This window comes from Lissotriton vulgaris, unplaced genomic scaffold, assembly GCF_964263255.1.
Source record: "Lissotriton vulgaris unplaced genomic scaffold, aLisVul1.2 SCAFFOLD_736, whole genome shotgun sequence".
Classification (NCBI taxonomy): domain Eukaryota; kingdom Metazoa; phylum Chordata; class Amphibia; order Caudata; family Salamandridae; genus Lissotriton; species Lissotriton vulgaris.
In genome coordinates this window covers 288,840-316,362 of record NW_028243083.1, presented here as the reverse complement: position 1 = coordinate 316,362, position 27,523 = coordinate 288,840, and the positions used below count along the sequence as shown (strand labels likewise).

At 46.0% G+C, this 27,523-nt stretch overlaps 1 protein-coding gene across 2 annotated transcripts in view; it reads right to left on the bottom strand.

The window, feature by feature from the left end:
- LOC147668707 (phospholipid-transporting ATPase IC-like) overlaps nucleotides 1-27,523 on the bottom strand; it is a 515,423-nt gene that overhangs the window by 331,820 nt on the left and 156,080 nt on the right. For both annotated transcript variants that reach the window (XM_086948491.1, XM_086948490.1), the window contains exon 2: nucleotides 25,097-25,348. In XM_086948491.1, the coding sequence (XP_086804617.1) occupies nucleotides 25,097-25,325 (229 nt within the window). In that variant the 5' untranslated portion in view covers nucleotides 25,326-25,348. The remainder of the gene's footprint in view (nucleotides 1-25,096; nucleotides 25,349-27,523) is intronic.

Below are 27,523 nucleotides of genomic sequence, written 5' to 3'. Positions count from 1 at the left end.
AGGGAGCAGAGGTACCCTATAGAGAGTTGTTAGCATTACCAAAGATGGGCCCCCCACTACCGTCACTCCCTCCTCAACTTTCTTTAGTGTCAACACCCACATCATTCAAAAAGCCAAAACTCGTTAGAACATGCATCAGATTTTTCAACCTTAGTCCCATCAGGTTTCTTTTTAGCCACTGTTCCTTTGCAATATAGCGCGACCCTGCGCTTATTCCATTTGTTGCCATTTTCAACAACTACATAGTTCTGGAATACTTGCTTTACCTTGAATGGCCCCCAAAACTTTGACATGCCACGTACTGTCCTACCAGGTCTGATTTTAACTAAGTCACTCATACAGCTACTTGATGTGTGATCATTTGAGCCATTATCTCGCTCCAAAAGGGTGAACTGGGCGACATAAGCCAAGCTGGTCCAAGCTTTGTTCCTGCTTTCCTCCCACGCATTTTCTCAAAAGGGCAGACCCCTGTAAAGCTGTGCACAGTCGTAGGATCTGCCCACACCATTTCGTTCACCATGCCTCTAACGTTCTTTTGGCTCTGTACCGTCATGGAAATAGTTCCATTGACAAGACTATTAGCCCGCTCGACCATACCATTAGCCTGTGGGTTGTTCAAACTAGTGCGGTGGTGTGTGATGCCGCACTTGTTCAAGAAATTTCTCATTTCTTTTTAAACCAATTGAGTCCCATTATCAGTAACACTGACACAAGGAAGTCCTTCCTCCTGAAAGACCATTTTAAGTTCCTCGATACTACTTTGCGTTGTGACTTCAGACATGAACTTTACAATGAGTCATTTCGAATGCACATCCACCATAACTAAGGCATCCTTCATGTGCTCCTCAACGCCATGCATAGGACCAATAAAATGCAGACAAACAGTGTTCCAAGCAGACCTGGATCTTCAATATGGCCAACATTTGCCTTGGGACCAGTCTTGACTCTCTTTTCGCTCTGGACACACAGCTCACACTCATTGATTTCTTCATCCATACAGGACCACCAGAGGTTTTCCCTAACGCGTTTCTTTGTTAAAGTTTGGCCCAGATGACCCTCATTGACCAACGCGATAATTTCCGATCTGATGGCATAGGGAGGGATACATTTATCGTCCCTAATAAGCACTTTGGATTCACTCATACTGAGTTAGTCTATGATTTTAATAAATGGTCTCACACTGGGTCAGACAGCACTTTCCCTTCTTGACCCCTTGACCAACATCCGTTCCACCTCCTTGAGAACCAAATCTTGCTCCATTCCGGAGTTCCATTCCTCTGCAGTCACTGCCCCCTATACAATCTGCCACATCACACAAGTATGCTACAGCCACTTCTTGCTCACAATCTTTCTTTGCGCTCACATCGATTTCCTTGCATAGGGACAATCTTGACAATCAGTCTGCCTGTGCATTACGCCATCCCGGTATGTGTGTCACCTTGTATCTGTATTCCTGCATCCGGGCTTCCAGTCTTGCTAACCGTGCCGATCCCTTACCAGCACCCCTTGGGCTCAGGATCTTGGTTAGGGGCTTATGGTCTGTGCGTATGTGATACATTTAAATAACAAAAAATCCCATCACAGTTCATTTTATTCATCTCTGTAAATACTCCCTGCTCTTTCCACCACCTGTTACTTTCCTTCACTCTTTGCTGTACACATGAGGCTCCATGTCAAACCTTAAATGGCCCTGCTTCTTTCATCTTACTGCCTCCCTTTGTCTTCTTTTTCACTTCACCTTTCTATTGGGAAGCTGGAGGGTTAGACATTGTCAACAAAAACTCTCAACCTACCTAATCTATATACAAGGATACTGCTCCAGAATGTACAGCTCTACTCATATAATACTCTAACTTCAACCGTTATATTTTCATTGCGTCCTGTATGCAGACAATCCCACGTACAATTCTAGATTTACTAAACTATTCTCACCTTGCTTGGCATTTTCTCCCAAGATCACATTAAAATCTCACAATCTCAGAAGCTACCTACCCATTAAAGGATCTCCAGAAGACAACTGTAAAAAGGTTTTAAAAAACAGACACTGTACCTCCATAGTAATTTGCTCACAAAGAAATTGCACCTCCTTCACATAAGCAGGACAGATAGAAACAAACATACCTTCAGACAAAATCCATAGAACAAACTAATCAATTCAACAGCTTCTATGATCTTCTCACCCCAAACAAGGTTTTTATCCTTCTAAAGTGTAATAATTTAATAATGGCATTGGCTAAGTAAGCAGCCCATAATTAAGAGTATCACTTATTTGGTAAAAAGACACTCTAGAATACAACCCCACAAGTCTGACGATCTAGTCCATCTACAGTTTGGGTTTATTTAAGAACACAAAGGAAAATCACAGCATATATAATGTGCCTCTGGAAAAGGTATAAGCAAGACAAGGAGGGTGGGAAGAAAGAACATGCATTTGTAATGCAATAGGTCTCGCATTTATGAGAGTTTGAGCTATTAGCATTGTAAAGGACAATGCCTCTTATGTATAAACAGATACATAAAAGGCATTCTCATTTACAATGCCAATAGCTTAAACTATTGCAAATGCGAGACCTATTACAAGGGGCGTAGGAAACACTACATTTCTGGGGGGGGGCAGGGACAACCTTTTGGACTTTCCAGTGTCCCGATACAAATCGAACATTGTCTGGAACCGTACACTCCGTTAAAAGAATACAATTGCATCGTTTTGTAGTGAAACATTGATAAAAGGCAGGCATGTAGTCACAGTTTGCAAGTATGCTTCGATTCACAAAGTAATTAGACCAAATGTGAAAAAACATGTTTTTGAATCTTACACTTTCATGCACAAAGCATACAAAGATGGGACTAAAAAGGAAGAATAAACTGAATGTTCTTTGCGACATGTGAATGATTGTGAGGGACTGTACAATTTACTTGTGAGGAAGCAGATCTTTAACAACTGTCAAAATCAGCAACTGCACCAGTATATGGTGGACTTGGATCTGACCTCTCCCCAAGTATTGGGAAAGAAGGCAGAAAAGTGGGTCTGTACCAGAGTGCAAGAAAGATCTCATGGTAGAGCTGACCAGAAGCAAGATTATTCTAAGGTCCAAGAGAAAGGTGGCGAGAAATCTAAAGAAAAGAGTCTTCTGAAGGTCCTCAAAATCTTTCTCTGGGGGAAGGTCCCATTCCTTTTCCTACTCTAACAAGAACCTTGGTGCTATTTGTGTAAGGAAAAACGTAAAAGGACAAAGGATGCCAATTGCTCTAAGTCTAGCACCAATAGTGCTACTACTACTCCTAAACCTCCTAGTGCCACTAGCAATAGCAATGGTTGTAGTAGGGCCCCCAAGAGTTTAGCTGGGTTAACCTTGTGTACTATACTGGGTTCTGGCCTAGTCAGGACACCCACTCAGGCTGTTTTAGTCCGTGATGGTGGCACTGAGCTCCCCACCCTTACTCTAAGTCCCACTAACTTGGGCAAATACAGACAACAGCCTCTCATCAGTGGTCAGGAAGCTGTGGTATACAGGGACACAAGGGCCAGTGTCACTATGGTGAAAGAAAAATGTGCGTTTACCAAGCACATTCTACTTGGACAGATTTACCAAGTGACCGATGCTAACAATACCAGGAAAGATCATTCCATGGCTGATGTCATTCTCAGCTGGGGAGGGGGTAACTGACCCAAAGAGAGTTGTGGCACCCCCCAACGTACCTGTGGACTGTCTACTGGGCAATCATTTGGAAACTTCAGACTGGTCTGAAGTGGAGTTCAGGACTCATGTAGAAATTATGGGAATTTCAGCCAGTGTCTTTGTTGTCTCTAGGGCTGAGGCCAAGACGTTAGGCACTGAAGGAGCCCTGGATCCTAAAGAAATGGACCAACCAGATCCCAAGAGAACGAGCAAGAAGGATACAGATGTATCCTTCTCTCACACCTACAATGAGAAGCAGCCTCCTCAGGGAGGTGATCTCAGTACTTGTGAAGGAGCTGTACTAGAGGAGCTTAGGCCTGACAAGGCAGAGCAACTGGGGTTAGGGGTCCTTCAAGGGAAGACTTCAGTCTGGCGCAGAAGGCCTGCCCCTCTCTTGAACAACTCCATCATCAAGCTGCTACTGAGGAAGCAGGACATCTCAGTAGGTCCCACAGGACTTATCAGGAAGAAGGGCTCCTGTTTTCTGAAAGTAGAGACCCCAAGCCTGGTGCTACCAATAGGTTGGTCATACCTATGAAGTTCAGGGGGTTCTTATTGACTCTGGCACACAACATTCCCCCTGCATAACATCTTGGGCAAAGCAAAACTTGGTACAGGCGTGTCCCTTACTTTTATTGGCCCCACATGTCTGAGGACACCAAGGAGTTTTGTCAGCCCTGTGTCACCTGCCAAGCCAGTGGTAAGTCAGGTGGCACTACAAAGGCCCCCTTAATCCCTCTGCCAGTGGTTAGGGTTCCATTTGAGAGGGTAGGGATATACGTTGCAGGTCCCTTAAACCCTCCAACAGCATCTGGACAAAGTTTTATCTTAGTGGTGGTAGACCATGCCACTTTATATCCAGAGGCTAGTCCCCTTAGGACCACTACAGCTCCTGAAGTGGCCAGGCCTCTCCTGTGAATCTTTTTCAGAGTTGGGTTCCCTAAGGAGGTATTGTCAAACAGAAGTACAAACTTCATGTCTAGCTACATCACTGCATTGTTGAAAGAGTGTGGTGTGAACTATAAGTTTGCCACACCCTAGCATCCACAGGGCAATGGGGTTGTTGAAAGGTTCAAAAAGACCCTCAAAGGTATGATCGTGGGACTCCTAGAAAAGCTGATGGGAAAATGGGATGTCTTACTATTGTGCCTTCTCTTTCCCTACAGAAAGGTTCCTCAGAAGGGGTGGGCTACATCCCATTTTAAATTCTGTTTGGGCATACAGTTAGGGGTCCATTATGGATGGTCAAAGAAGGATGGGAGCAACCTCTCAAGCCTCCTGAACAAGACAGACTATGTTCTGGGCCTGCCTTCTCACATGGCTGAGCATATGAAGGCGGCCAGCAAAAACCTTGAGGCCAGTCAGGAGCTTCAGAAAGCTTGATATGACCAAAAGGCTGTCCTTACTGTTTACTGGCCAGGACAGAAAGTGTGAGTGTTGGGGCCTGTGCCCCCCGCCGATCTCTATGACGAGTGGAGTGGCCCCAAGTTGACCTAGGTACTCCAAGAAGTCCCCACAGGGTACTTCATGTGATTCGCTCAATCTTTTGTTAAAAGGGCTGACATGAGCTTGCTCATGGCCACTGATGAGACAGGAGGAAGAGAGTGATCTTCTCCCTAATCTCCTCTCTCAGGACCCTGAAGACGGATCATTTGAAGGAGTAACCTTGGCAGACAGTATCACTGATCAACAGCAAACTAATTGTAGACAGGTTCTCAGTTTTCTGGTCTCTTTTCTCTGACACCCAGTCAAACCACCTAGTGTACCCATGAAGTGGACACAGGTGACAGCATGCCTGTGAGGAGTAAAATGCACAGACAGCCTGACCTTGTCAGAGACTGCATCAGGACAGAGGTCCAAAAGATGCCAGAGTTGGGAGTCATTGTGGCTTCAGATATCCCTCGGGCTAGTCTTGTAGTCCTTGTACCCAAAGTTCACAGCTAGCATGGTAAGAAAGAAATTTGTTTTTGTGATGACTATAGAGGTCTCAATGCAGTCACTAGGGCTAATGCCCATCCAATTCCAAGGGCAAATGAACTGATTGATACTTTGGCCCCTGCCAAATAGCTCAGTACATTTGACTTGACTGCTGTTTATTTTCAAATCAGACTAAATGAGGATGTCAAACCTAAAATAGCATTTTCGACCCCCAGTGGACATTATCAATTTATTGTGATGACTTTTGGTTTAAAATAGGCACCTACCACATTTCAGAGGCTGGTGAATAAAGTCTTAACAGGTCTGGAAGCTTGTAGTGCAGCATATCTAGCATTTAGCTGTCAGAAGGCATTTGATAACCTGAAGCAAGCATTGTGCTCTGCTTCAATTCTGCAAAGTCTAGACTACTTCAAACCATTCATTGTCCATACAGATGCCTCTGAGATAGGGATAGGTGCAGTATTGTCACTGTTTAATGCAGAGGGCCAGGGTCAATCAGTAGATTTTATAAGCAGAAAGATGACCCTCAGGGAGAAGCCTTGATCAGCCATACCTGTTGGGCACTCACTTCATTGTTCAGACAGACCTTAAGCCCCTCTTATGGCTTAAACAGATGAAGGGTGAAAAACTCAAACTTCTGAGGTGGTCCATTTCCCTACAGGGGATGGACTTTTCAGTGGAACATAGACTTGGGAGTAACCATGGCAACAAAGATGGACTTTCCAGATATTTCAACTAAGACAAAGAAGCCTCGAATGGGCAAGGTTAGCCTCATCTTTAAGTTTGGGGCAGGGGGTGTAGGAAAGTAGGATCTGCGTTCATGGTTACCACCACTTTTTTCCTGGGGCCAGTGTGTTTTGACTGTAGTCTGCTGGGATCCTACTAATCAGTATGCCAGCAACTGTGCTTATTGCCCTAAATTGGCGCTGGTAAGTACTTTGGTACATCAATTTGGCTACTGGTGTAACATTATACGTCACTAGTATATGCCACAAAGGTATGCAGCATGTATTTTGCCACCAGTAGGAGTCCACTTAAACTTGACTACAGGCCTGCCATTACAGCCTGTGTGAGATGGTGCTTGCACCTCTCACAACAGATTAAAGTTCCTTATATCTGAGGTCACTGCACTTAAAAACGATGTCACTCCTATGGTAGGCAGGATGCTTGGTTACAAATATGAGGGTGCCCCTGCATGAGCAGGACACCCCTAGAGGCCCCGGAGTTGATTCTCCAGGCTTTGCAAGAGCGATCAGCCATTTTAAGGTATATAGTGGACATCAGTTATAATGAGAGGTCTAACTAAATAATGGCTGAACTGGACCTGGTCATGTTTTGTATCAAACGTGTTGGAATCATACCCCAACACTGACTCTGGTGCTAGAAGAATGACTCCAAGTACTGGGGGCTCCTTAGATGACCCCCCCCTGTACTCCAAGTAACAGCCTTTCAGGGTCTGCCAGCAACCTAGTGTTGCCGACCACAGACACGATTCTGCCCTCCTGCTGCTGAGCTCAACTTGAGCAAGGGAAGGTAGAACAATAGGTTTCCTGTTACAGGGAGGTGTGACCACCTCCCAGACAGGACTTATTATATTGGGCTGGGGGGGGGGGGGCTTGCCAGTGGCACCAGACTACTTTGAAGGCCCACATTTGTGTCTGTCTTGCATACTTCTGTTTGAGACAGTTCAGGAACCCCTGGTTTCCACTTTGGCACAAAAATGGACAAAGAAAAGGGGAGTATCCTCCTCTCTGTCCAGGCCCTCCTCTGGGAGGGACCCCAACGTCATTCCAACCCTTTCCATAGAGTACTTAAGGCCTCCCCCGTGGGTAGGTTCTCAGATTCTTCTTGGAACAAGACTCACCTTTGAAACCAAGACACTCTTCTACCGTTTGGGCACTTGGACTTTGTCGAACTTTGACTTGACCCGAGACTGCATCATGGAAGGCTCCTGTTCCTGGTCTCGCTGTTCAAGTCTTCTGTGTCATCTGTGTCTGTGCATCACTTAAGTTCTCCAGAAGGCCTGTGGGCATCAAGGACATCCGAAGCAATCTCCCTTGTCATGAAGGAGTCACTCTCCTGCATCTGCAGGCACCCCAACAAAGCTGACCGGTCTGCTGCTCCTGTCATCCAACGGACTTCACGTGACCCAGCAACACAGGTTCTGATTCTACAGCAGCTAGAGGCCTGACCTGTCTTCTCTGCAATTTTGAGGTCAGTATATCTCATCGAAGCCTCTGGGACCACTCATGTGCACTGCGATAAATTGCTGTTGCCAAGGCTTGTTGGATCTGCACTCCAGAGATATTTGGGCTACAAGACCCTTCAGAACCTCATCCCTCAAAGATCAGCATCCTCTGCACTGTGGGCCTCCATCTTTTGTGAGCTGCCTGAAGTCCTCTTGTGACTTCTTCGGCATGTGGGTCTTCTTGAGGGTCTTCCTTTGCTTCAGTGGGCTCTCCTGCTTGCTCAGGTCCTGCTCCGACTCTCCTGCACTTGGTGAGTCGCTTGGATCTTACTGGTCCCAATGTTTGCATCTGTTTGCTTTCCATGCCATTTGCGGCTTGTTGGTCCTCGTGCTAGACACCGACCACCTGAACACCGACACCCAATATGGGACAGCTTGTTCATGCCTCCTGGTCTGCCTCAGCATCTTCTGGTCCTCGCAGCTGCAGCAACACAGACACCGTCTTCACTCTTGAACCTCCCAACATCGGTGGAAAACGTGCTTCTGTGCCTCCTGGTCACTTCAGAGTGAGATAGACTCTATCCCCTCTGCTTGCAGGATCTTTTCTTCAAGAATCCATTCTTGGATTCCACTGGACACCTTCTTTGAAGTCTTCCTTTGTCATCTGTGGTAGGTTCCGACATCAATTCACCCCTATGCACCTGGCTTCCCTGGTGAAGGTAACCTGTTTCCTGGGCATCCATGGGTGGGACTACTCTCCTACCCTCCGAACTTCCAAAGGGTTTCTTCAGGGTCCTCTGGGAAGGGTCCTTCTTCTGTAAAACTGCAACCGCAACTTCTTCATTGGCTTCCATCAGGCATGCAGCTGTGTTTCTACTCTGCACACAGCCCCTTGAGGTCCCATCTCCTATGAGTTTTCTGGTCCAAGTCCCATTCTCCTTGAAGTTTGCATTGCACTTTCTTTGCATATGGTTTGGTGTTCCTCTGGACACCAGTGTATATTTGTGCTACTTACCTAATTATTTTGAAGTATTCTTTTGTGTATTGTTGATATCTCTGGGTAGAAGATATACCAGTTTTTTAGTGATTGTGTTGCATAATAAAAAGCCTTTTTTTTATAAACATTGTGTGGTTCTTTTTCATCTAATCTACACTGTTAATTAAATGTAGAAACACAAGCTGCTTTACACTCCTTTAAGATAAGCCTGAAGGCTTCTCTACTCAACTACCACTTTGAGAGCTTTATATAGTTATCAAAGACCACTATAATCACCATACGGGTTGCCTGTATTAGTGCAAAGTGCATCACTCCTGAGAATGTGCAATGTGCACCATATCCTAAGCCAGCCTCCCACAACCGCCAACACCACTTCTCTAATATACTTCTCCCAACAGGGCACAAGTCCTAAAAAAAAAAAAAGAAGTGGGGCACTAACCAAGTTAGGCAGTATGTAAGTGACATCACAGCGCATGACATCGAACATGACATCACAACACATGACCTCACTGCAAATGATATCACAAAAAATCACATCAGATTCTAAGACCTTGCATATGTTAAACAGGTCTATCAGGAGTACATTCGAGCGCATTACAATATTTAACAAATTAGAGTTTGCGTCGAAGTTGTGCCAAAAAGTGATGCAACCCCGGTGCAAGGACTAGGCCTCCACTTATACATTTATTTATTAAAACTCTGCCAGTAAGAAATTGGCAACAAGGAGAAACATGGCTGTATATCTGTTCTGCTTAATTGGTTAGAAATTCTGCATTTTTAAATATCTTATGGGGTTAAGGCACCTGGTGCAGTGCTCTTTATGTACCCAGTAAATCTCAGGAAATAATGATAATAATGGTAAGATAACTCTGGAGGTGAATGCTCTTGCTGGAGAGACAGTTGTTTTGTCTAGTCCCAGTTTTGAATCAATGTAGCGTAGAGGGTTAAAATGTCTCACGCAAAGCACATAATGTGATATACAGATGACGAATATTTATTTTATGTGTTATTTTTAACGCAGATATCCTTTATTTATGTGCAGTTCATGATTTGTAATCCTTATAATATAGCACAACGAATTATAAAGGAAAGGACATGTGACTCCTACACCTTGTAACCCTCACTATCTTATGTAACACATTCTGTAAATTGATTTACACACATTTGGTTTATTTTGAATGTATAATATGTATGTGTTATTTTAAGCGCTCCAACAGCCTGGATTGGGTTGAGTAGCGCTATAAAAGAAATAAGACAAAATAGTGGTATTTAAATAGTTATTTGTGTAAATATTAGGACAGACCAGCACTTTGACACAATATAATGACACAATATAATGCAAGATAGCTTACACTGCGTTTGATGCTACTTGTTCTTATGTTCCAGGGAAAGGTTCAACTGCTCAAAATAAACATTCCAACAAAACATCAGGCTTTGAGTGGCTGAACTTCGCAGTGTGAAACAGTCAAATGAGATGGGGTCTGGGCTGAGGAGGGAGAGTATGCTGTCAGCCAGGGCCGACTTTAGGGTGGTGCGACCGGTGCCACTGGGCCAGGCACTAAGCTCAGGTGGCGTCATTTGCCTCTGACCAAAATGCATGCACTGTCCTCTTTCATTTCCACAACATCGTGAAAATAGAAGATGGACAAATGCGCTCACGTGGTTGCGGATGGATGTACACGGACAATAAGTATGACCCTCTGAGGATGCCTCCTCTGCTGCTGCACATGCAGCAAGCGCTGCTGCTGGGCCCCGTGTCCACCACTGTACCAGTGCTTGTGCTGTGCAACAACAGCTAGTCTAAGCAGCTGTGCACCCTTAGGCTTCTGACAACAAGCCAGAGGGCTCTCGCAGGAGCAACCCTGAGATACAGGAGAGGAACAGCACTGGCCTTCACCCGAGCGTCCATCACAGGAAATTGAGGCAAAGCACTGTGGCTGAAAACACAGCTCTTGTCGTTTGGTATGTACAAGCCTTCCTTGTCTCGCCGTTTTTCATGTCTTTACATTTTATTGTGAACAGTCTGCTTGTTAATGTTTTTACTTTACAGCCTGCCCGCTTTACACTGCTGCTATGATCCATACCGTCTTACTTTACAGTGGTGGACAGTATGCCTGTGCCTATTTTCACTGCTTTCCTGCTACCAGAGGCCTATCGGTGTGTCATGGACCCCAGTGCAAGAAAGAAAATGGTCCCTTTAGGCCAGTGGGTCCCAGCGACCCCGTGTGCTGTGTATAGTATGCCTTCATCTCTCTTTACGCTACTATTCTGGTGTACATCCTACTTGTGTGTCTAAACTGCTACCCCTTATATGCAGTCTATTTTTCGATCCTCTTTACACTGCTGTGGCTTGTGTTGTTCTGGTGTGTACAGTCTGCCCCATACCAGTTTTCCGCTTCTGTCAAGGTGTGTACAGTCTTGTATAGACTTTCTTTACACCGCTTTCCATGCATATACAGTCTGCCATCTGACGAATTCAAGTGGCTAGGATACCAGATGTGGCCTAACGCATAGAGCTTCTGACTTTGCAACTGGGCACTTAGGCTAAAATCCCGGCGTTGGCTCACTATGCTGTGACTCTGGGCAAAGTATTTAATTTCCCCATACATGGAAAAAACATGAATCTGACTTGTATACTATAATATGGTGTTCACATGAAGCACTGTGGTCCCATTCGGCCAAGTTTGCAGAATATGAAAACTACAAAAGTGGATAAAATGGTGGGTGGACACCCTGGCCTAACCTGCTAATACTTTGTCTTCGTGTCTTATAGAGCATCAGATGTCAATTGTTTGCATTTCATTCTAGAAGTCTCATTGGTTTAAGCACCGTGCACTAGCTGTGCTTCACGTCGCTTTGCACCTGCCACTGTGTGTGCCGCACAATGCCTTTCAGCAGTGTGTCATACATGCCAACATTTCAGAGGAGCAAAGAGGGGGATTAAAAAAAAAAAAAAAAAAGAGAAATCGGGAGAATGGGGCCTTGAATCGTGTTACTGGCATGTATGGGCTTTGGAAGTGTGCTGCTGCAGGATTGGACATTTGAAACACAAATGCACGTTTTTTTCTTACCTTTCAGAAGCGTGGAGCGCAATGGGGGGCAGAGAGGGTGGTGCTGATGCAAGTGTTGTGCATTGGCCTGGCAGGTTGCTGGCAGTGCATGATCCCACCCCCCTACCCCCCTGTGTGACAGCCCGGGCTGAAACAGGTTCCTGTGCACACACACAGCCGCAATCCCCCCCCCCCCCAGTACTTCACCGGTCTTTAAAAGACCATTCCCTTGTTAATGACGCTTTGTTGGTTTTTCACCCCTTCTAGAGCCCCTGCATGGCCACTCTGACTGTTGCTGGAAGAATTAGCACTTTACACAATACCGAGCCCTGTCAGCTGAAACTCCGAGGAATCTGGTTTTTGCTTGCAGGAATCGGGAGGCGGCAGACTAGCCTTAAAATCGGTAGTCTCACGCCTGAATCGGGAGGGTTGGCATGTCTGGTGTGTGCCGATTGCATTCTTGGCACTTCTTTCTATTCCTTTACTTTGTGTGCCTCTAGTCCAAATACCATTATTGTTTTCAGGAAAGCAGTAAATAGCACATTTTACATCTCATGTGCTCAGAGCGCCGTACATCTGAGTCCCTTAACAAACATTACACCAGCATTGTTTTCCTGCATAACTCAAAATTAACACGTTTGTTGGGGCGCCCACAGAGATGGTCGCACTGGGCGCCACCCACTCTAAAGCCAGCCCTGCAGAGTCCGCAATCAACAAACTACCTCTATTCCTTGAACTGGAAATGAAATGCAGACTGCAGGCAGTGGGTGCGGTAAGGGAGGTGTGAAAACATTCCTGTAGCTTTTTCAGACGAACAAAAGGGAAGGTCACAGGTCAAGTACAGAGCCATTAGCACGTCAAAGCACTCGCTCTTTGACATACCAATGGCCCAGACAGAAGAGAGATTGGAAATACTTTTGTCCCCTCGTCCCCCCACTACAAAATCTGGGGGGGATATGTCCCCTGCATCCCCCACACTTCCTACGCCCATGCCTATTACATTGCAAATGCGTGCTATAAAAATGTAAAAAGCACGTTAGGAGAAAGCGTGTCCTGCCTGCAACAGCAGGCAGGACAAAGCTATTTGAGAAAATAGTGCTTGGAGGCTGTAATTAGAGCCTCCCGAGCAACAACACACGTAACCGGGAGTTTCGCCATGGCAGGTTACAAAATGAGACCAGGTGGTACTAAGGAGGGACCAAACAACAGCCAGAGGTTACAGTGGACAATGACAGGCCAATAAAAAATGTGGGCAGAGAGTGGGTGGAGCTTCAAGTCTCTACCTCAATACGACATGGCTCACAGAGCAGCACATGCGGTGGCCAGACTCGACCTAAAAATGGGAAATTTAACTAGAGGGTATGTGGCCCTCTTGCCACGCACCACCACATGGCTGATCATTTCACTCCCTGCATTACATTGCAGGATTCCAAACCATGGTACTCAGTGAGAAGAACAGTCCAGTTGCCCGACTTCTCCCAATAAAAGGAGAAAAAACATGGGCGCAGGGGATAATCCTCATAAAAGATAAATAACACCATGGAGATGGGCTATAACGACAGAAAAAAAAATACAAAATAAACTTCCATGTAGCGGCTCACCCCCTATAGCTAAAACCAAGCCACTCATCTTTTCGTTTTCCAAAAACAGATCGGACAGGAGAAGAGCAACAGTTTTTAAAAGAGTGGGGACAACAAAGGTGAGAGTGTGTAAGCATGAACGTGTGCAGCAGACAATCCACCACAAGCCAGACAATGGCACAGAGCAGGTCTTGGTGAATGACCCACAGCTTCAGCTTTGCTCGATCTCAGAGTATCCCAGGAAGTTGACAATTCTATTTGTCTGAACCCAGTTGAGATGCACTCTCCTCATTTTGAAAAGGGCAGGCCTTACATCGAATGATTAAAATTGCAAGAATGAACGCATTAACCTTACTGCTTCTTCACTTAAATGTAAAATGCATTATCAATCATTTGAATGATTTTATATAAATATATTTATGCAAATGAGAATCCCTGCGATTCCAGAAGGAAAAAGCGAGCCACTCCTGTGTGAAGGTGAAAATATCAATATCAAATGCCTGTCTATGCAGTGTTCTAATCTGATGTACTATGGTTAAATGATTCTGCATATTAATGAAATACAAGCTCTTCAAAATTCAAAAAAGTGCATCATATGTTTACATTAGGTTTGCTGCACGATATACATGGCAAACATGTTCATGGTTCAGCTCGTGCACAGACTCTTAGAGCCAAGCCTGACACTTGGCTGGTCTCTTGCTCTGTTAATATGCCTGCACTCCCTCTATTTGAGACTCAGCCTTCGCACATGGGCCATCAGTCACTTGATAAAATGATTTATAAAATGTGAGGGCTAGAAACACGAAGCTCTGTCCACGTGCAGGGCTCCATGTTTCTAGTCCTCACCTTTGCAGTAGAGATGAGGAGGCGTGCGTGCAGTAAAAATATATTTAAAATAGGTGATCGCCCCCCTCCCCATCAAATCTCACTAAACTGCCCCACTGGTCAAACTGACTAAAGTACTCCTATCTATAACCTACACTAAATAGGAACAAGCTCAATTATCAATTTGGAAAACTCAATCCTAACTTACCTCATTAAAAGATGTGCCTTCTGTCAATCAGTATTCATTGAAGGAAAAACCATGTCTGTCATAGCAGAGTAAAAGAAACTGCATTGATTGCAACAAACCACAATTTATTCAAATTCATTCCATATCTTTTATCACAAGACATCTCCTCTGCCTTTGGTACCATCCATCAGGCTGCACTACTAGAGACTGGAAGACATAGGAATATGGGGTATTGTCCTTTAGTGGATTGTCTCTTCCTCTCTACCAAAGTTCTCAACACATCCCTTTCCCTTTTCTCCTGATTACCTTTCTCCTCCAAACCGGAATCCCAAAGGCTCAACCTGCACGCCACCTCACCTACTCACACCAGTAACTGGAAATCCACCATTTCTCAATTCCCACAACACAGGATATTGCTTTTAAAAGGCTAACTAACTACTTCAAGCTAAGCGTGTATAAAACTGAGCTAATAGTTTGTGGTAACTTAGCCAATGACAACCTGTATCCCACAGGGCCTAAAGAGCATGGTTCAACTACAAAGTAATGAATCCTGGGGCGATTATGGACTCTAATCTCTGCGTTGTTGCTCATATTAATGAAGTAACTCAAGGATCTTTTTTCTACAAATGGGATATCTTCATCTAATTATACCTGATCTAGATTTCTTTCAAAGTGTACGTCCTATAATTAACCCATTACTCTTTAGTCTAATTTACTCTAAATATAGCAGGCCATCTGATTTGCAAACTACACTGAAAATGTAATTCTTGGGGTACTCTTTACTTGTAGCTGGAGACAACCAGCCATCAGCTTTAACACCACAAGGCTTAAAAACAGAGTAAGAAATATTAGAGGAATATTTACATTTCACGAAGGGGAAGGGAAATAGCGTTGCACCATGAAGGACAGCGACCGGTTTGAATACTCATCTATTTGCTCCTACTATAGTAGTCTCCTGTAGTGGAAAGATTTATCTGGAGTGTCTTGTTATTATTCTCACAAAAAATGACTGAAGTAACAACAACTTCAAACAAGAATGGGACGGTCGGGGCAAAGAAATATCATCCACACCTTCTCTGTCGTAGTATATGTGTTAAGAGTATAGTCCTATGTGACGTCACATGGGGCACAGAAGAGATAACCTATTGACAGTAAAATCTTTGTAAATGGGTGGGTAAACCTACAATCAAAGAGCTGCAGGAACGAGGTTAAAACTCTGGGATCATAAGTGTTTTGAAAACGCCTACACAGTGCTATATGCTACATGGTGGCCTATAATATATTTTTAAACTGTGTATTTTTCTTATAATACTTGAGAAGCTACAGTCCCTGTATAAAAAGCCTGTGCCTCTCACCTAGAGACTTTCAACATTCATCAAAACTTGAGTGACGATAGCTGTACGTTTTTCAAACTCTACTCACCTTTCTGAAACATCTGTAAAACCATGTTGTATGTACTGTTTTAAAATTAATGACAACTTTCAGTAAAAAAGGGTGATAAAAAAAGTCTGTCTCCAATTGTGTTGCAGTAGAGTTGTGATGTCTCTAATCATCTGTAATAATGGCTGCTCTATTTTAATAAGATAGTATATAATTTAATTTAATTTAATGGCATTTGTTAAGCGCCTGGTTGCACAAGGAACAGTGCGTCCCCGCGCTGACAGTCCCACTAAACATCTCTTCAGCTTAGCTCACAGAGGATGAACTCAGGAGTAGGGGAAACAGTATTGATTATGTTTTGGGGAAGAGATGGGTTTTCAGCCTCTGTCTGAACCTTGTTTCAGATGGTTCCATCCTCAATTCGATGGGTAGGTCATTCCAGTCTTTACTGGCAAGGTGTCTAAAGGACCGTCCTCCCATCCTTGCTCTGTGGATCCGCGGAACCACTAATAGCATGCTGCCCATTGACCTAAGATGGCGAGAAGGACGATAGATTGGGAGCAAATTCTGGAGATATGGAGGAGCTTTTTTGTGAGCTATACGATGGGTGATGCACATAGTTTTAAATTTAATTCGTTCCTTTATTGGGAGCCAATGCAGGGAACGTAATGCATGTTTCCCAGATGCCCTCCTGGGGAGGTTCAGGACAAGCCTGGCAGCTGCGTTCTGGACGCGTTGCAGCTGTGCTAGGCCTTTTTTGCTGAGTCCACAGAGTAGGGAGTTCCCATAGTCTAAATGGGAGGTGACCAAGGCATGTACCATTGTTTTCCTGGTGCTGGGGGGCAGTAGGTCCAGGATTTTCCTCAGGACCTTCAAAATGCCATAGCATTTACCGGCCACATTACCAACATGATTAGTGTAGGCTAGATTGGAGTCAAGAAGAATGCCAAGGTTTTTAACTGTGTCCACCAGGGCAGGGACAGATCCCAGTTCTATGGGCCACCAGGCAGATGTCCAGATGGAGGGACAGGGACCAACGATAAGAACTTCCGTCTTATTACCATTGAGGCGGAGATAGTTATGCTTCATCCACCCATCAAGTGCCACCAAGCAGGCCGAGAAATTCTCAGCATCCACAACTGGATCACGGGACAAGTTGATCACCAGTTGTGTATCGTCTGCATAGGAGACTATGTCAACACGGTATGACTCCACCAGTTTGGCAAGGGGTTCCATGTACAGATTGAATAACGTGGGGCTCAAAATTGAGCCCTGTGGAACCCCTTGTCTAAGACATCTTATACTGGATTTACATGGCGGACAATGCACTTGAAATCTCCTGTTCTTAAGGAAGGAAGCCAACCACTCATGGGCAGGCCCGGTTATTCCCTTCATACTCAGACGGTCCAGTAATACTGAGTGCGATACGGTGTCAAACGCCGCACTTAAGTCCAACAGGACCAGTGCGGCCGTGTGACCCTCATCCGCCCTACACCGCAGCAGTTCTGTCGATAGGAGGAGAGCGGTCTCGGTCGAGTGTTTGGCTCTGAATCCCGACTGAGACGAGTGGAGGAGCTTATTTTCCTCCACAAAGCTCACCAGTTGTCGGTTAACCAATTTCTCTACTACCTTCGCACAGTAGGGAAGAAGGGAGATTGGTCTAAGGTTGTCTAATTGAGTTATGCTTATATGGGCTTTCTTTTTTATCGGGACAACTTGGGCCAGTTTCCAGATGTCCGGAACTAGACATTCATGGAAAGAAAGAGAAGCCATGTTACCTATGTGCTCCGCTACCAGGGGAAGATGACTGCGAAGAATCCTCGCTGGGATCGCATCTAAGGGAGAGCCAGAGTGAATGTCCGATACGATGTTAATTAGCTCCTCTGCTTGGGGGACCACAAACTTCCTAAGTTTTATCATAACCTGATTATCACAGTTAGGGTCTGGCGAATCAGTGGGTTCAGGATTCACCTGGAAGGAAGCATAGATCTTTTCTACCTTCCCTACAAAGAAGTCGGCAATCTCATTGCATGACTCTGTTGAGGGGGGGACTTCCCCTGGACTGGTTAGGGGGGCGGAGAGTTCCTTCAGAATCATGAAGAGCTCTTTAGATGTATTCTCTGCACGGTCAATCCTCTTATTATAGTAAGTTCTTTTAGCTTTCCTAATCTGACTGTGATAAGACCTTAGTTCACTCTTATAGACTTCACGTAGTTGGGGGGCATATTCCACTCTCCATCTAGGCTCCAGAGTCTTACATTTGGTTTTAGCGGCGTGTAGCTCCGCAGTAAACCACGGAGCGGATTTCGTGCTCCGTGCCATGGCTCTTTGAGTCCAGGGGGCAACTTTATCCAGTGCACCCTCAACCCATACATCATACATCCTGCACGCCTCCGCTAAGTTGCCGCTGATCTTAGGGGGTTCCTGTCCAAGGGCTTGACTGAAGGCATCATGACTGAATTTCCTCCAGTCCCTGCGCCTAATGGCGGGGGGTTTCTGTATAGGCCCCCTTTTGGGCAATCTTCTGTTATGTTATGTTATGTTATGTTATTAAGTCACTTATAAAGTGCGCTAACACTGATTAGTTTCTTGGCGCTAAAATTGACAGTAACACAACCACAGGATCTTAATCGGGACAGATACGCTTATATCTTCCCAATTAGCAAAAATTGGATCCAGTAAATGCCCCGCTTGATGGGTGGCTCTGTTATCGGCCAAAACAAACATAAGTGCTCTAAGTGCATTAATCAGGGATACAGCCTCTCTGCAGTTGACATCATCCAGATGTACGTTGAGGTCTCCTACAATCATGAACTTATTGTGGCGTAAAGCAGATTGCGTTAGAGCCTCCAGGAGGCTCTCAATGAACGCGGTCGCCGCACCAGGCGGGCGATAGATAAGGTAGCCCTTAATGGTGCAATTAGGGCCAATCGAGATGGAAAATAGTCCAGCTTCACAGTTCTTAATGGCAGTCGGTTCAAGAGAGCATGACAGCTCGATTTTATGGACAATAGCTATCCCCCCCCCCCCCCCCCTCTGAATCCCCCTATTGATTTGGAGAATGTTGTAGCCGGAGGGAAGGGCCTCTATAATATCAGGGAGGGATTGCTCATCTAACCATGTTTCTGTCAAGAAGACCAAGTCAGGGTTGTCATCTATCAGCATGTCATAAATGTTCAGGCTATGACGTTTCAACGAGCGACAGTTCAGTAGCAAGGCAGAAAGATCGTTACCTTCCTTACTCGTCTCTTGGTCTCGGAGGATAGTATAGCCGCAACCATCACACTTCGGGGGCCATTGCTCCACGTGCAGCGTGTGTTCGCATTCCGGCGGTAGCACCTTGCGCAGATGTAGTAACGCCTGCCTCGTGTAGGTTGCCGTCCCACACTGGTCTGAGGTGGTATGGCCAGGGGGACGGGTCCTGGGCCGCGTATGGTCGCGGACGGGCGCAGACGGGCTTGCCTTAGGCGCACCTTCGGCGCGCAAACGGCGCTCCCGCTGCGCTCGTCCGCTGCGCTTGCGTGGTTGGCACATTTAGGGAAAGGAAGGGCGTGGCCTATCAGGTGGGCGTGGCCTTGCGTGTGCAGCGAGGGCGGCTTACAAAACAACTGTTCCCCTAAGCAGCGCTAGCTCCGCTGCTTATGGGGTGCCTGCTTGGCGTTGTGCCTGAAAGGAGCTCGGGGTGAGGTCGGAGCAGTATTAAAAACACAAATCACAAGTTATTTACAGGTTAAAAACACGAGTGCAAATCGCCTCCGGCTTCCGCCTCAGAGGTAGTGGAAATTGACGAGCGCGCTATCACTCAGCGCTTCTAATAGGCGGGGGGCGTGGCCTATCAGGTGGGCGTGGCCTCGCGTGTGCAGCGAGGGCGGCTTACAAAACAACTGTTCCCCTAAGCAGCGCTAGCTCCGCTGCTTATGGGGTGCCTGCTTGGCGTTGTGCCTGAAAGGAGCTCGGGGTGAGGTCGGAGCAGTATTAAAAACACAAATCACAAGTTATTTACAGGTTAAAAACACGAGTGCAAATCGCCTCCGGCTTCCGCCTCAGAGGTAGTGGAAATTGACGATATAAGAAATGCTATAATGCCTGCTGCCAGAGTGAGCCAATGTTAATGGCAGCCATTGGCAGGTCACAGAGCATAAATACAACTATATTTTGAATGAAAAAAAAAAATAAAAAAAAAATAAAAGAAGCAGCTTTTCCTTCTTGTTTGTTGTTCTAAAATGAACAGTCATCTACAGAAAGGAGATATGTATGGGAATTTTTTTATTTCGTATTCCATTGGTTTTATAGGAAACATCAGCTCTATGGATGTTCACCTTCCAAGCTACAGAATTGATTAATCGGACCTACAATAAATTGATTCTAATATTTTTGCAGCAAATTCCATTTTTTTGGGGTGTTTAATTTTACACTACAGATTTCCCTTTTATTCTTTCCTGCCTGCAACCATACTTTCATTTTCATGTGAAAGAGTAGGAGACCAAGAATTTTAGTGGGTTGTTTGAAGAGTGAAGGTGTGACCATGTGTTATAAGAAATAAAATACCCTCGGACTAAAAAGGTTATAGCTTGTCACCTTGGAGGTCAATGGCCTTATATAAGGCCAAGGACCTCGGAGTTGATTAGCTATAACCTTTTCTGCCTTCTGCCTCATTACTTTATTTGATTATCTCCTATGGCTTGCAATACCCTTGTAATGTACTGCAGGTCATATTTTATCCCACATATTATCTTGCAGTTGGTACTTCACAAGCAACCGTAATAATAAAATTACAAAGTAACTCTACTGTAATAGGTTAGTACACATTAGTTGTAACGTCACAAAGCCTGGCACCAGAGCCAGCAGACAACGTGAAAAGAAACCAGAGCAAAATTACAATTGCAAAAAGAACTACTAAGTTTTTTGCTCTTATGAACTTTTGCCACTATAAACAGTCCTTCGTAGTAATGAGATAATTAGAGCAATGTGTTCATTTATTGCACTGCTACAGTTCATTAATCGAATTATCAACATGTTAGTACACGTTCTAAATTACAGCAGTTTTTGGGTCTTTTAGATCTTTAATTAAAAGTTTGATTTCAAGCGTACGGTCATCACGTTTAAGTAGCGGCATGTTTCTTGTCTTTTCATTTCATTTTGTGCCCCAAAAAATTATCTGCCGTACAAAAGGGGGTGGTGATGGACAGATCATCTGAATCAAACACTTACACCCAGTCAAAATCCATCACCGTTCTTTAGCCCACTCTGCCACCCCAGTCCAGACATGGCTATATGCAAATCAGTCTGACCCTGTGCCTCATGGGAACAGTCCAGCCCGAACTGCCAAGCCATGTCTTCCCTGGACCGGAAACAAGCTTCCGAGGACCGGTTTCTGGCATTCCAGCCGTCTTCAGCCCGGCTTGCTTGAATCCAGTGAATCCAGTGACCAAGTGAGCAAGGGACTCACGTCTGAGCATACCCTGCCACACTATCTCACATATGTGCACCTATACACTTCAGCCGTTATGTGTACATATGTCTCCGGCACCTGCATTCACTAAGCCAAATATTACCACTATATATGTACGGCCCCCTTCTCAAGTATGTGCTTGTACACCATAATCTCACCTGTATTTCCCTAGTCTCATCTCATGTGGGTGTGCCTAGATCTCTTACTTGTGTGTAACTACTTGTGTCATCTGCATCCATATAACATTACTCACCTGTCTGCACATATAATTCCTTCACCCAAAACATGCCCAACCTTAAACATTGTATCCTGATGGCTCTGACGGCTGTTGCACAGAACCACACCCAAACAACTCACTTAAATTGGACATACTGTTTTCTTTTATTCACCTACCCCTTCTCACATAGCCCTTGTCTATCATGTGTCCACTTCGCCCCACTTAACTGTATATAACTCCTGCTAACCTATAAGTGCCAATGACTACAAGGTCAATTTTCACTATGTCTCCATTAGCAATGTACACCTCATTTTTATGTGGAGCTAACCCCATCAACCCCCTTTCATCTGTGAACACAAAGCCCCCTATAACCTATGTACATGGATAACTCTCTTGTGGGTACTAATTGCTCTTGCACCCTTATGTCCAGCCTGTTGTCTCTAGACTCTTTGTACCTGAACTATGCTACTGTAGATTTTTAAAAAAAGGTTTTATTTTGCGCATCTGTAAATCAGCATGATTTACACAGGAGCAAAATGCATTTTGTGCACAGAATCTTGTTCCACAAAAACATTGCAATCATAGGGTGTGACATTGATCAGGTTAGTGTAGAATCTTACGCATTTCTGATTGATAGAGAAATGCACTGGAGTGCACCTGATGCAACTCTAGTTCCTGTGGCAATTCTAGTTTCAGCATGGTAACAAGCACACAGCGCAGAGCATTCCCACCCTCAGCTTGGAGGTCGCAATGCAACTAAGCATTGACAAAACTGGCCCTTTGCAACTGGTGACTGTCAATTCCCCGTCTATGGGTGAAATGGTTTTAGGTAGAAGGGCTCTAGTATCAGCAAGTTCCATCACCTTGTGGATCATTTCTATTTTTACATTGAAGGGCTGTCAAACTAGTTTGGGATTTTAACATCCAGACAGCAGTAATAAATCCAGAACTGTTGCATTTCACAGTGCTCTAAAATGCACCTAATTTGACCTAAATATGTGAATATCTCATGTATAGAACCAGAAAATCGCACAAATAATCGATGTATACGTGCAGTTACTGGAAAATAGAACTGTGGGAGTTAGAAGTCTGGAGTCGTCCTTTGGCGCGGGACTCGCATTAATCCGGATTTTAGCTTAGCATTCTGTCACTAGTAACTAAATTTCCCCCATTTTAAATGCAGAAGTAGAGGTATTAAAGTAAAACAACCCGTCGGGACTCGGCGAATTGCGCATACGCAAGTTATGGGACAACTGGAGAGCTTTGCAGCTCATTCACATATTGTTTCTACTTCCATTCAAGTGCTGGCACTCGGAACAGTGCACCAATGGCTATTTCCCTATCCCGCATGCTTAAACCGGAAAATAGAAACTTATTCACTTCAATTGCTTAACAGAAATGCTACAGAAGTTGTCATTTTGGCGCTCCACCCAAACCCCGATAATCAAAGGCTCTCACCGGTATCAAAACAACAATCTAAATAGCTTTTCAGTACTTAAACGTCATTATAAAAAGGACTCCAAGTTATGGTGCACTAATTAATTTGCTTCCAGACTTGTTGCTGTAGTAGTCCGATTCGGTTATTAAGTAAACAAAATAATTTAAATCGTCCCCAAGCAAACGTGCAAATACACAGTGCTCCTTTTTGGGGTTCATTTGCTGACTTCCATAAACAACTTTGCCCACGATGTCGGTCAGTGAATGTAAATGTGTGTGTCTTGTACAGCGCACTGCTACCCGCAGGCGTCCTGGCGCTATAGCCCGCTGGGGAACCCGTCCTGGCTTTCCCTGTGAAATGTTCCCTCCTGGGTATCTCCAAGGTGAAACCAGGCATCCCCGGCGTTTGTGGGGGGCCATTGTGGAGATTAGGCAAGCTAATGCCCAGAGTTGCCGAGTGTAATCCCTGGTTAGAGTAGGCACGAGGCGAGAATTATCGATTCCGCTGACCCTGGTTCACGACCCTGCCGCATCGGGAATTGAACCCTGGTCCCAGGCCGTCCTCTGCTTCCGGGTCTGCAGCCTCTAACCAGTGAGCCACAACACTCCACAATGCATGACAAAATGCCATACTGTGAAATGCGACCTCACCACTGTTGACAGAACGGAACAGCAGGCCCCACCTTCGCTCACCTTCGTCTATCACAGTTTGATTTTTGCCGCCTCACTGGTTAAATTGCAGCAAGTGTTGCAGAGTATGAACGGTGAGGCCAAACTTCATTAAACTTTCAAAACCGTGCTGTACTATTTTAATATTTACTATGCAGTGGTGCAACCTCATGGGGCACTGAAACCAACACCCGGGGACTCCAGTCAACAATGGACTTATTTGCTTCAAGGGGGGAGCAGATGGGAGTTTGCAAGCAACAAGCCGGGGGTACGCAAGAAACAAGCCGGGGGGGGGGCGCAAGCAACAAGCCGGGGGGGGGGCGCAAGCAACAAGCCGGAGCGGGGGGCGCAAGCAACAAGCCGGAGCGGGGGCGCAAGCAACAAGCCGGAGCGGGGGGCGCAAGCAACAAGCCGGAGCGGGGGGCGCAAGCAACAAGCCGGAGCGGGGGGCGCAAGCAACACGCTGGAGCGGGGGGCGCAAGCAACAAGCCAGGGGGGGCGCAAGCAACAAGCCAGGGGGGGGCGCAAGCAACAAGCCAGGGGGGGGCGCAAGCAACAAGCCAGGGGGGGGCGCAAGCAACAAGCCAGGGGGGGGCGCAAGCAACAAGCCAGGGGGGGGCGCAAGCAACAAGCCGGGGGGGGCGCAAGCAACAAGCCAGGGGGGGCGCAAGCAACAAGCCAGGGGGGGCGCAAGCAACAAGCCAGGGGGGGGCGCAAGCAACAAGCCAGGGGGGGGCGCAAGCAACAAGCCAGGGGGGGGCGCAAGCAACAAGCCAGGGGGGGGCGCAAGCAACAAGCCAGGGGGGGGCGCAAGCAACAAGCCAGGGGGGGGCGCAAGCAACAAGCCAGGGGGGGGCGCAAGCAACAAGCCAGGGGGGGGGCGCAAGCAACAAGCCAGGGGGGGGGCGCAAGCAACAAGCCAGGGGGGGCGCAAGCAACAAGCCAGGGGGGGGGCGCAAGCAACAAGCCGGGGGGGGGCGCAAGCAACAAGCCGGGGGGGGGGGGCGCAAGCAACAAGCCGGGGGGGGGGGTGCAAGCAACAAGCCGGGGGGGGCGCAAGCAACAAGCCAGGGGGGGCGCAAGCAACAAGCCAGGGGGGGCGCAAGCAACAAGCCAGGGGGGGCGCAAGCAACAAGCCAGGGGGGGCGCAAGCAACAAGCCAGGGGGGGCGCAAGCAACAAGCCAGGGGGGGCGCAAGCAACAAGCCAGGGGGGGGCGCAAGCAACAAGCCAGGGGGGGGCGCAAGCAACAAGCCAGGGGGGGGCGCAAGCAACAAGCCAGGGGGGGGCGCAAGCAACAAGCCAGGGGTCAAGCTAAAGACAGGTCAAAGCGGCCACCCCTAAATGACATCCATGCTCCTGAGGTGGTTTGTAGTGGAGTCAAATCTAAACTGCTCATACTGTAGCAATAACCCAAATAGAGATAAGTAACCAAAATGTACAACACATGCCTTCTCTGGCACTCCTCGATCAAGAATAGATGGGTCATTCACATACCTCTAGTCAGAGTCTTCTGTCGCTCTTCTGTCTTTGTGTTGGCTTCATTCTGTCCTGGCTCCGCAGACTCCGGTCTGTCTAACTCATCCTCCGTTTCATCATCACTATATGGCATCACCTCATCGTTGGGCTCTTGGGACTCCTCATCAAACGTTGCATCAAAGTCCGGGTCCATATTTGAATCCCTGAAATCCGGGTTCATATTTGGATCACTGAAGTCCCGGTCCATATCTGCTTAGGGTTGGTGAAGACCTTTCAAATGTAACAAAAAGAACCAGTTAGCTCTGTGAGTCATACCAACTGCTGCTTGAGGATATATTTCGGATTGCACATAGTACCAAAAACTCATCAAGGTAAATATTTCCTGACTCAATAGTGGCATCTACAGATTTTACAGTTAATCGAGCAATATGCAGGTAAAACAAAAATACAATTGGAATACTATTATATGAAGTTAAGTAAACATCATATTTAAAACATACATAGACATTCTATTTAACCCGTTCCCAGCATCGAACGTTCAGCGCCCAGTGCTGAACGTTCGGAGAACGAATGCTGACCCGACGGCCAACGGTCGTGCGCAGCACTGGGGAGGTAGCGCTTGTGGCGACCGTTGGCCGTCGGCAGCAATTAAAGGGTTAAAGCAGGATGTAGTTGCAATAAGCTTGCAGCTACATTGTCAAACGCGCATAATAATGAAAAACCTCCATAATGCAGAACAGGCAATCTACACGATCAAATATTTTCTATATACTGATCTCTTTACGTAAATCAGCAATAATATATGCAAGAAGAAAAAAAACTGTTATACTCTAGATAACAGCACAACACAGGACAACATGGCGAGGGACCATGTTAATAATGTAGAAGGCAGTAAGTTTTACTGAATGCACACTACAAACCTATGGCTGTTTCTGTCTTGACCCCAAGTAAAAACGTGCTGGCGTCAAAATGTCTAAAAATCCAGAACAGAAATAAGATGACTTTTTTCAAAGTCGTAGTTCGAGAAAAGGAATGGTTCAAATTTGGAGGGAAAAAAAATCTTCATTGCAATGAGAAATTGGAGAGTATACATGTATTGCTTCATAGATCTGATTGGATTACAAGGATATTGAAAATCAAATGTGAAGGGGCTACACAGAACTGTGCCCAGGGACCCAGGACCTCAGTGAATTGTGGTGGACCAAAAGAACTCACCTCAGTACCTAGAAACCCTAACCAGCTAGCATCAGTGTCACATTAGCTCTTTGTGCTATAGCAAAGATTAGACAACCCAGAACATGCAACTTAGGCTATACTCAGGAATGGTGGGAAACAAGAACACTCTTTCGTTATACTCTCATACCAGTCCACAACAGGAGTAAAAATAGAGACGGGAAAGGTTCAAATATTTATTTTAACGACATGCTCTAAGATGCAATATCATTGCTAACATAGGGAGACATATGATTAGAAGTAATATGATCAGCATTTGTACAACTCCATAAAACACATAAGGAGAAATCATATTACAATGATGGTGAAAACAGGTATTATAGCACCTAGTATATCACCCTCCTTTGCTAGGAACTAGGTTTTATAAAATATAGAAGGTCTCTTAGGCTTATGTGGGGGAACCCATACCTCCAAGATCAGCAGGATTATATCACATCAGGATCTGCAAAAGCTCTTTCTCTCTGGAATCGGAATTCTTCCAAGTGCCTGAAATCATGCCTACAGTGCAATATTAAAGGCGCCAGAATCTCCGTTGGCCTGCAGCTGCATGTATGTAATGTCTAAAACGTGAGCCGATCAGCTCGAACAGCAGCTACCTTGTTATGGGCAAGCGTCCCCTCCCTGTCCCAAAACACTAAGTCCTGTTACAGGAAACCTAGTGTCCGGTCTTCCCCTGCTCAAGCTTGACTCAGCAGCAGGAGGGCAGAACAGTGTCTCTCTTCAGTAGCAGCTATAGTTTGCTGTCCGGGTCTTGAAGACTGGTACCGGGAGCCCCGAGGGCCTCCGGGAGGAGCTTTACAGTGCATAGAATCATACCCTCACACCGTCTGCACAGCTGCAACTTCATGGGCACGGTCATCTCTCCTGCATCTCCAACATTGGTGGGAATTCGTCTTCTGTGCCTCCTGGTCACTCCAGAATGGCATAGACTCTGTCCCCTTTGCTTGCAGGTACCTCTCATCTTGAATCCACCTTTAGGTTCCACCGGACTCTTCCCCCTTCTTCGCCAGCGGCATCTTTACTCAAGTCCACCATTGTGGTCTGCGCGAGTTCCAACATCACTTTGCACCAATCCACTGGGCTTCCCTGGTGTAGGTATCCTGGTTCATGGAGTATCTATGGGTGGGGTGACTCTCCAAACTTCCATCTTCCACAGGGTTTCTTCAGGGTGCTCTGGGAAGGGTCCTGTAAAATTGCAACCACGACTTACCC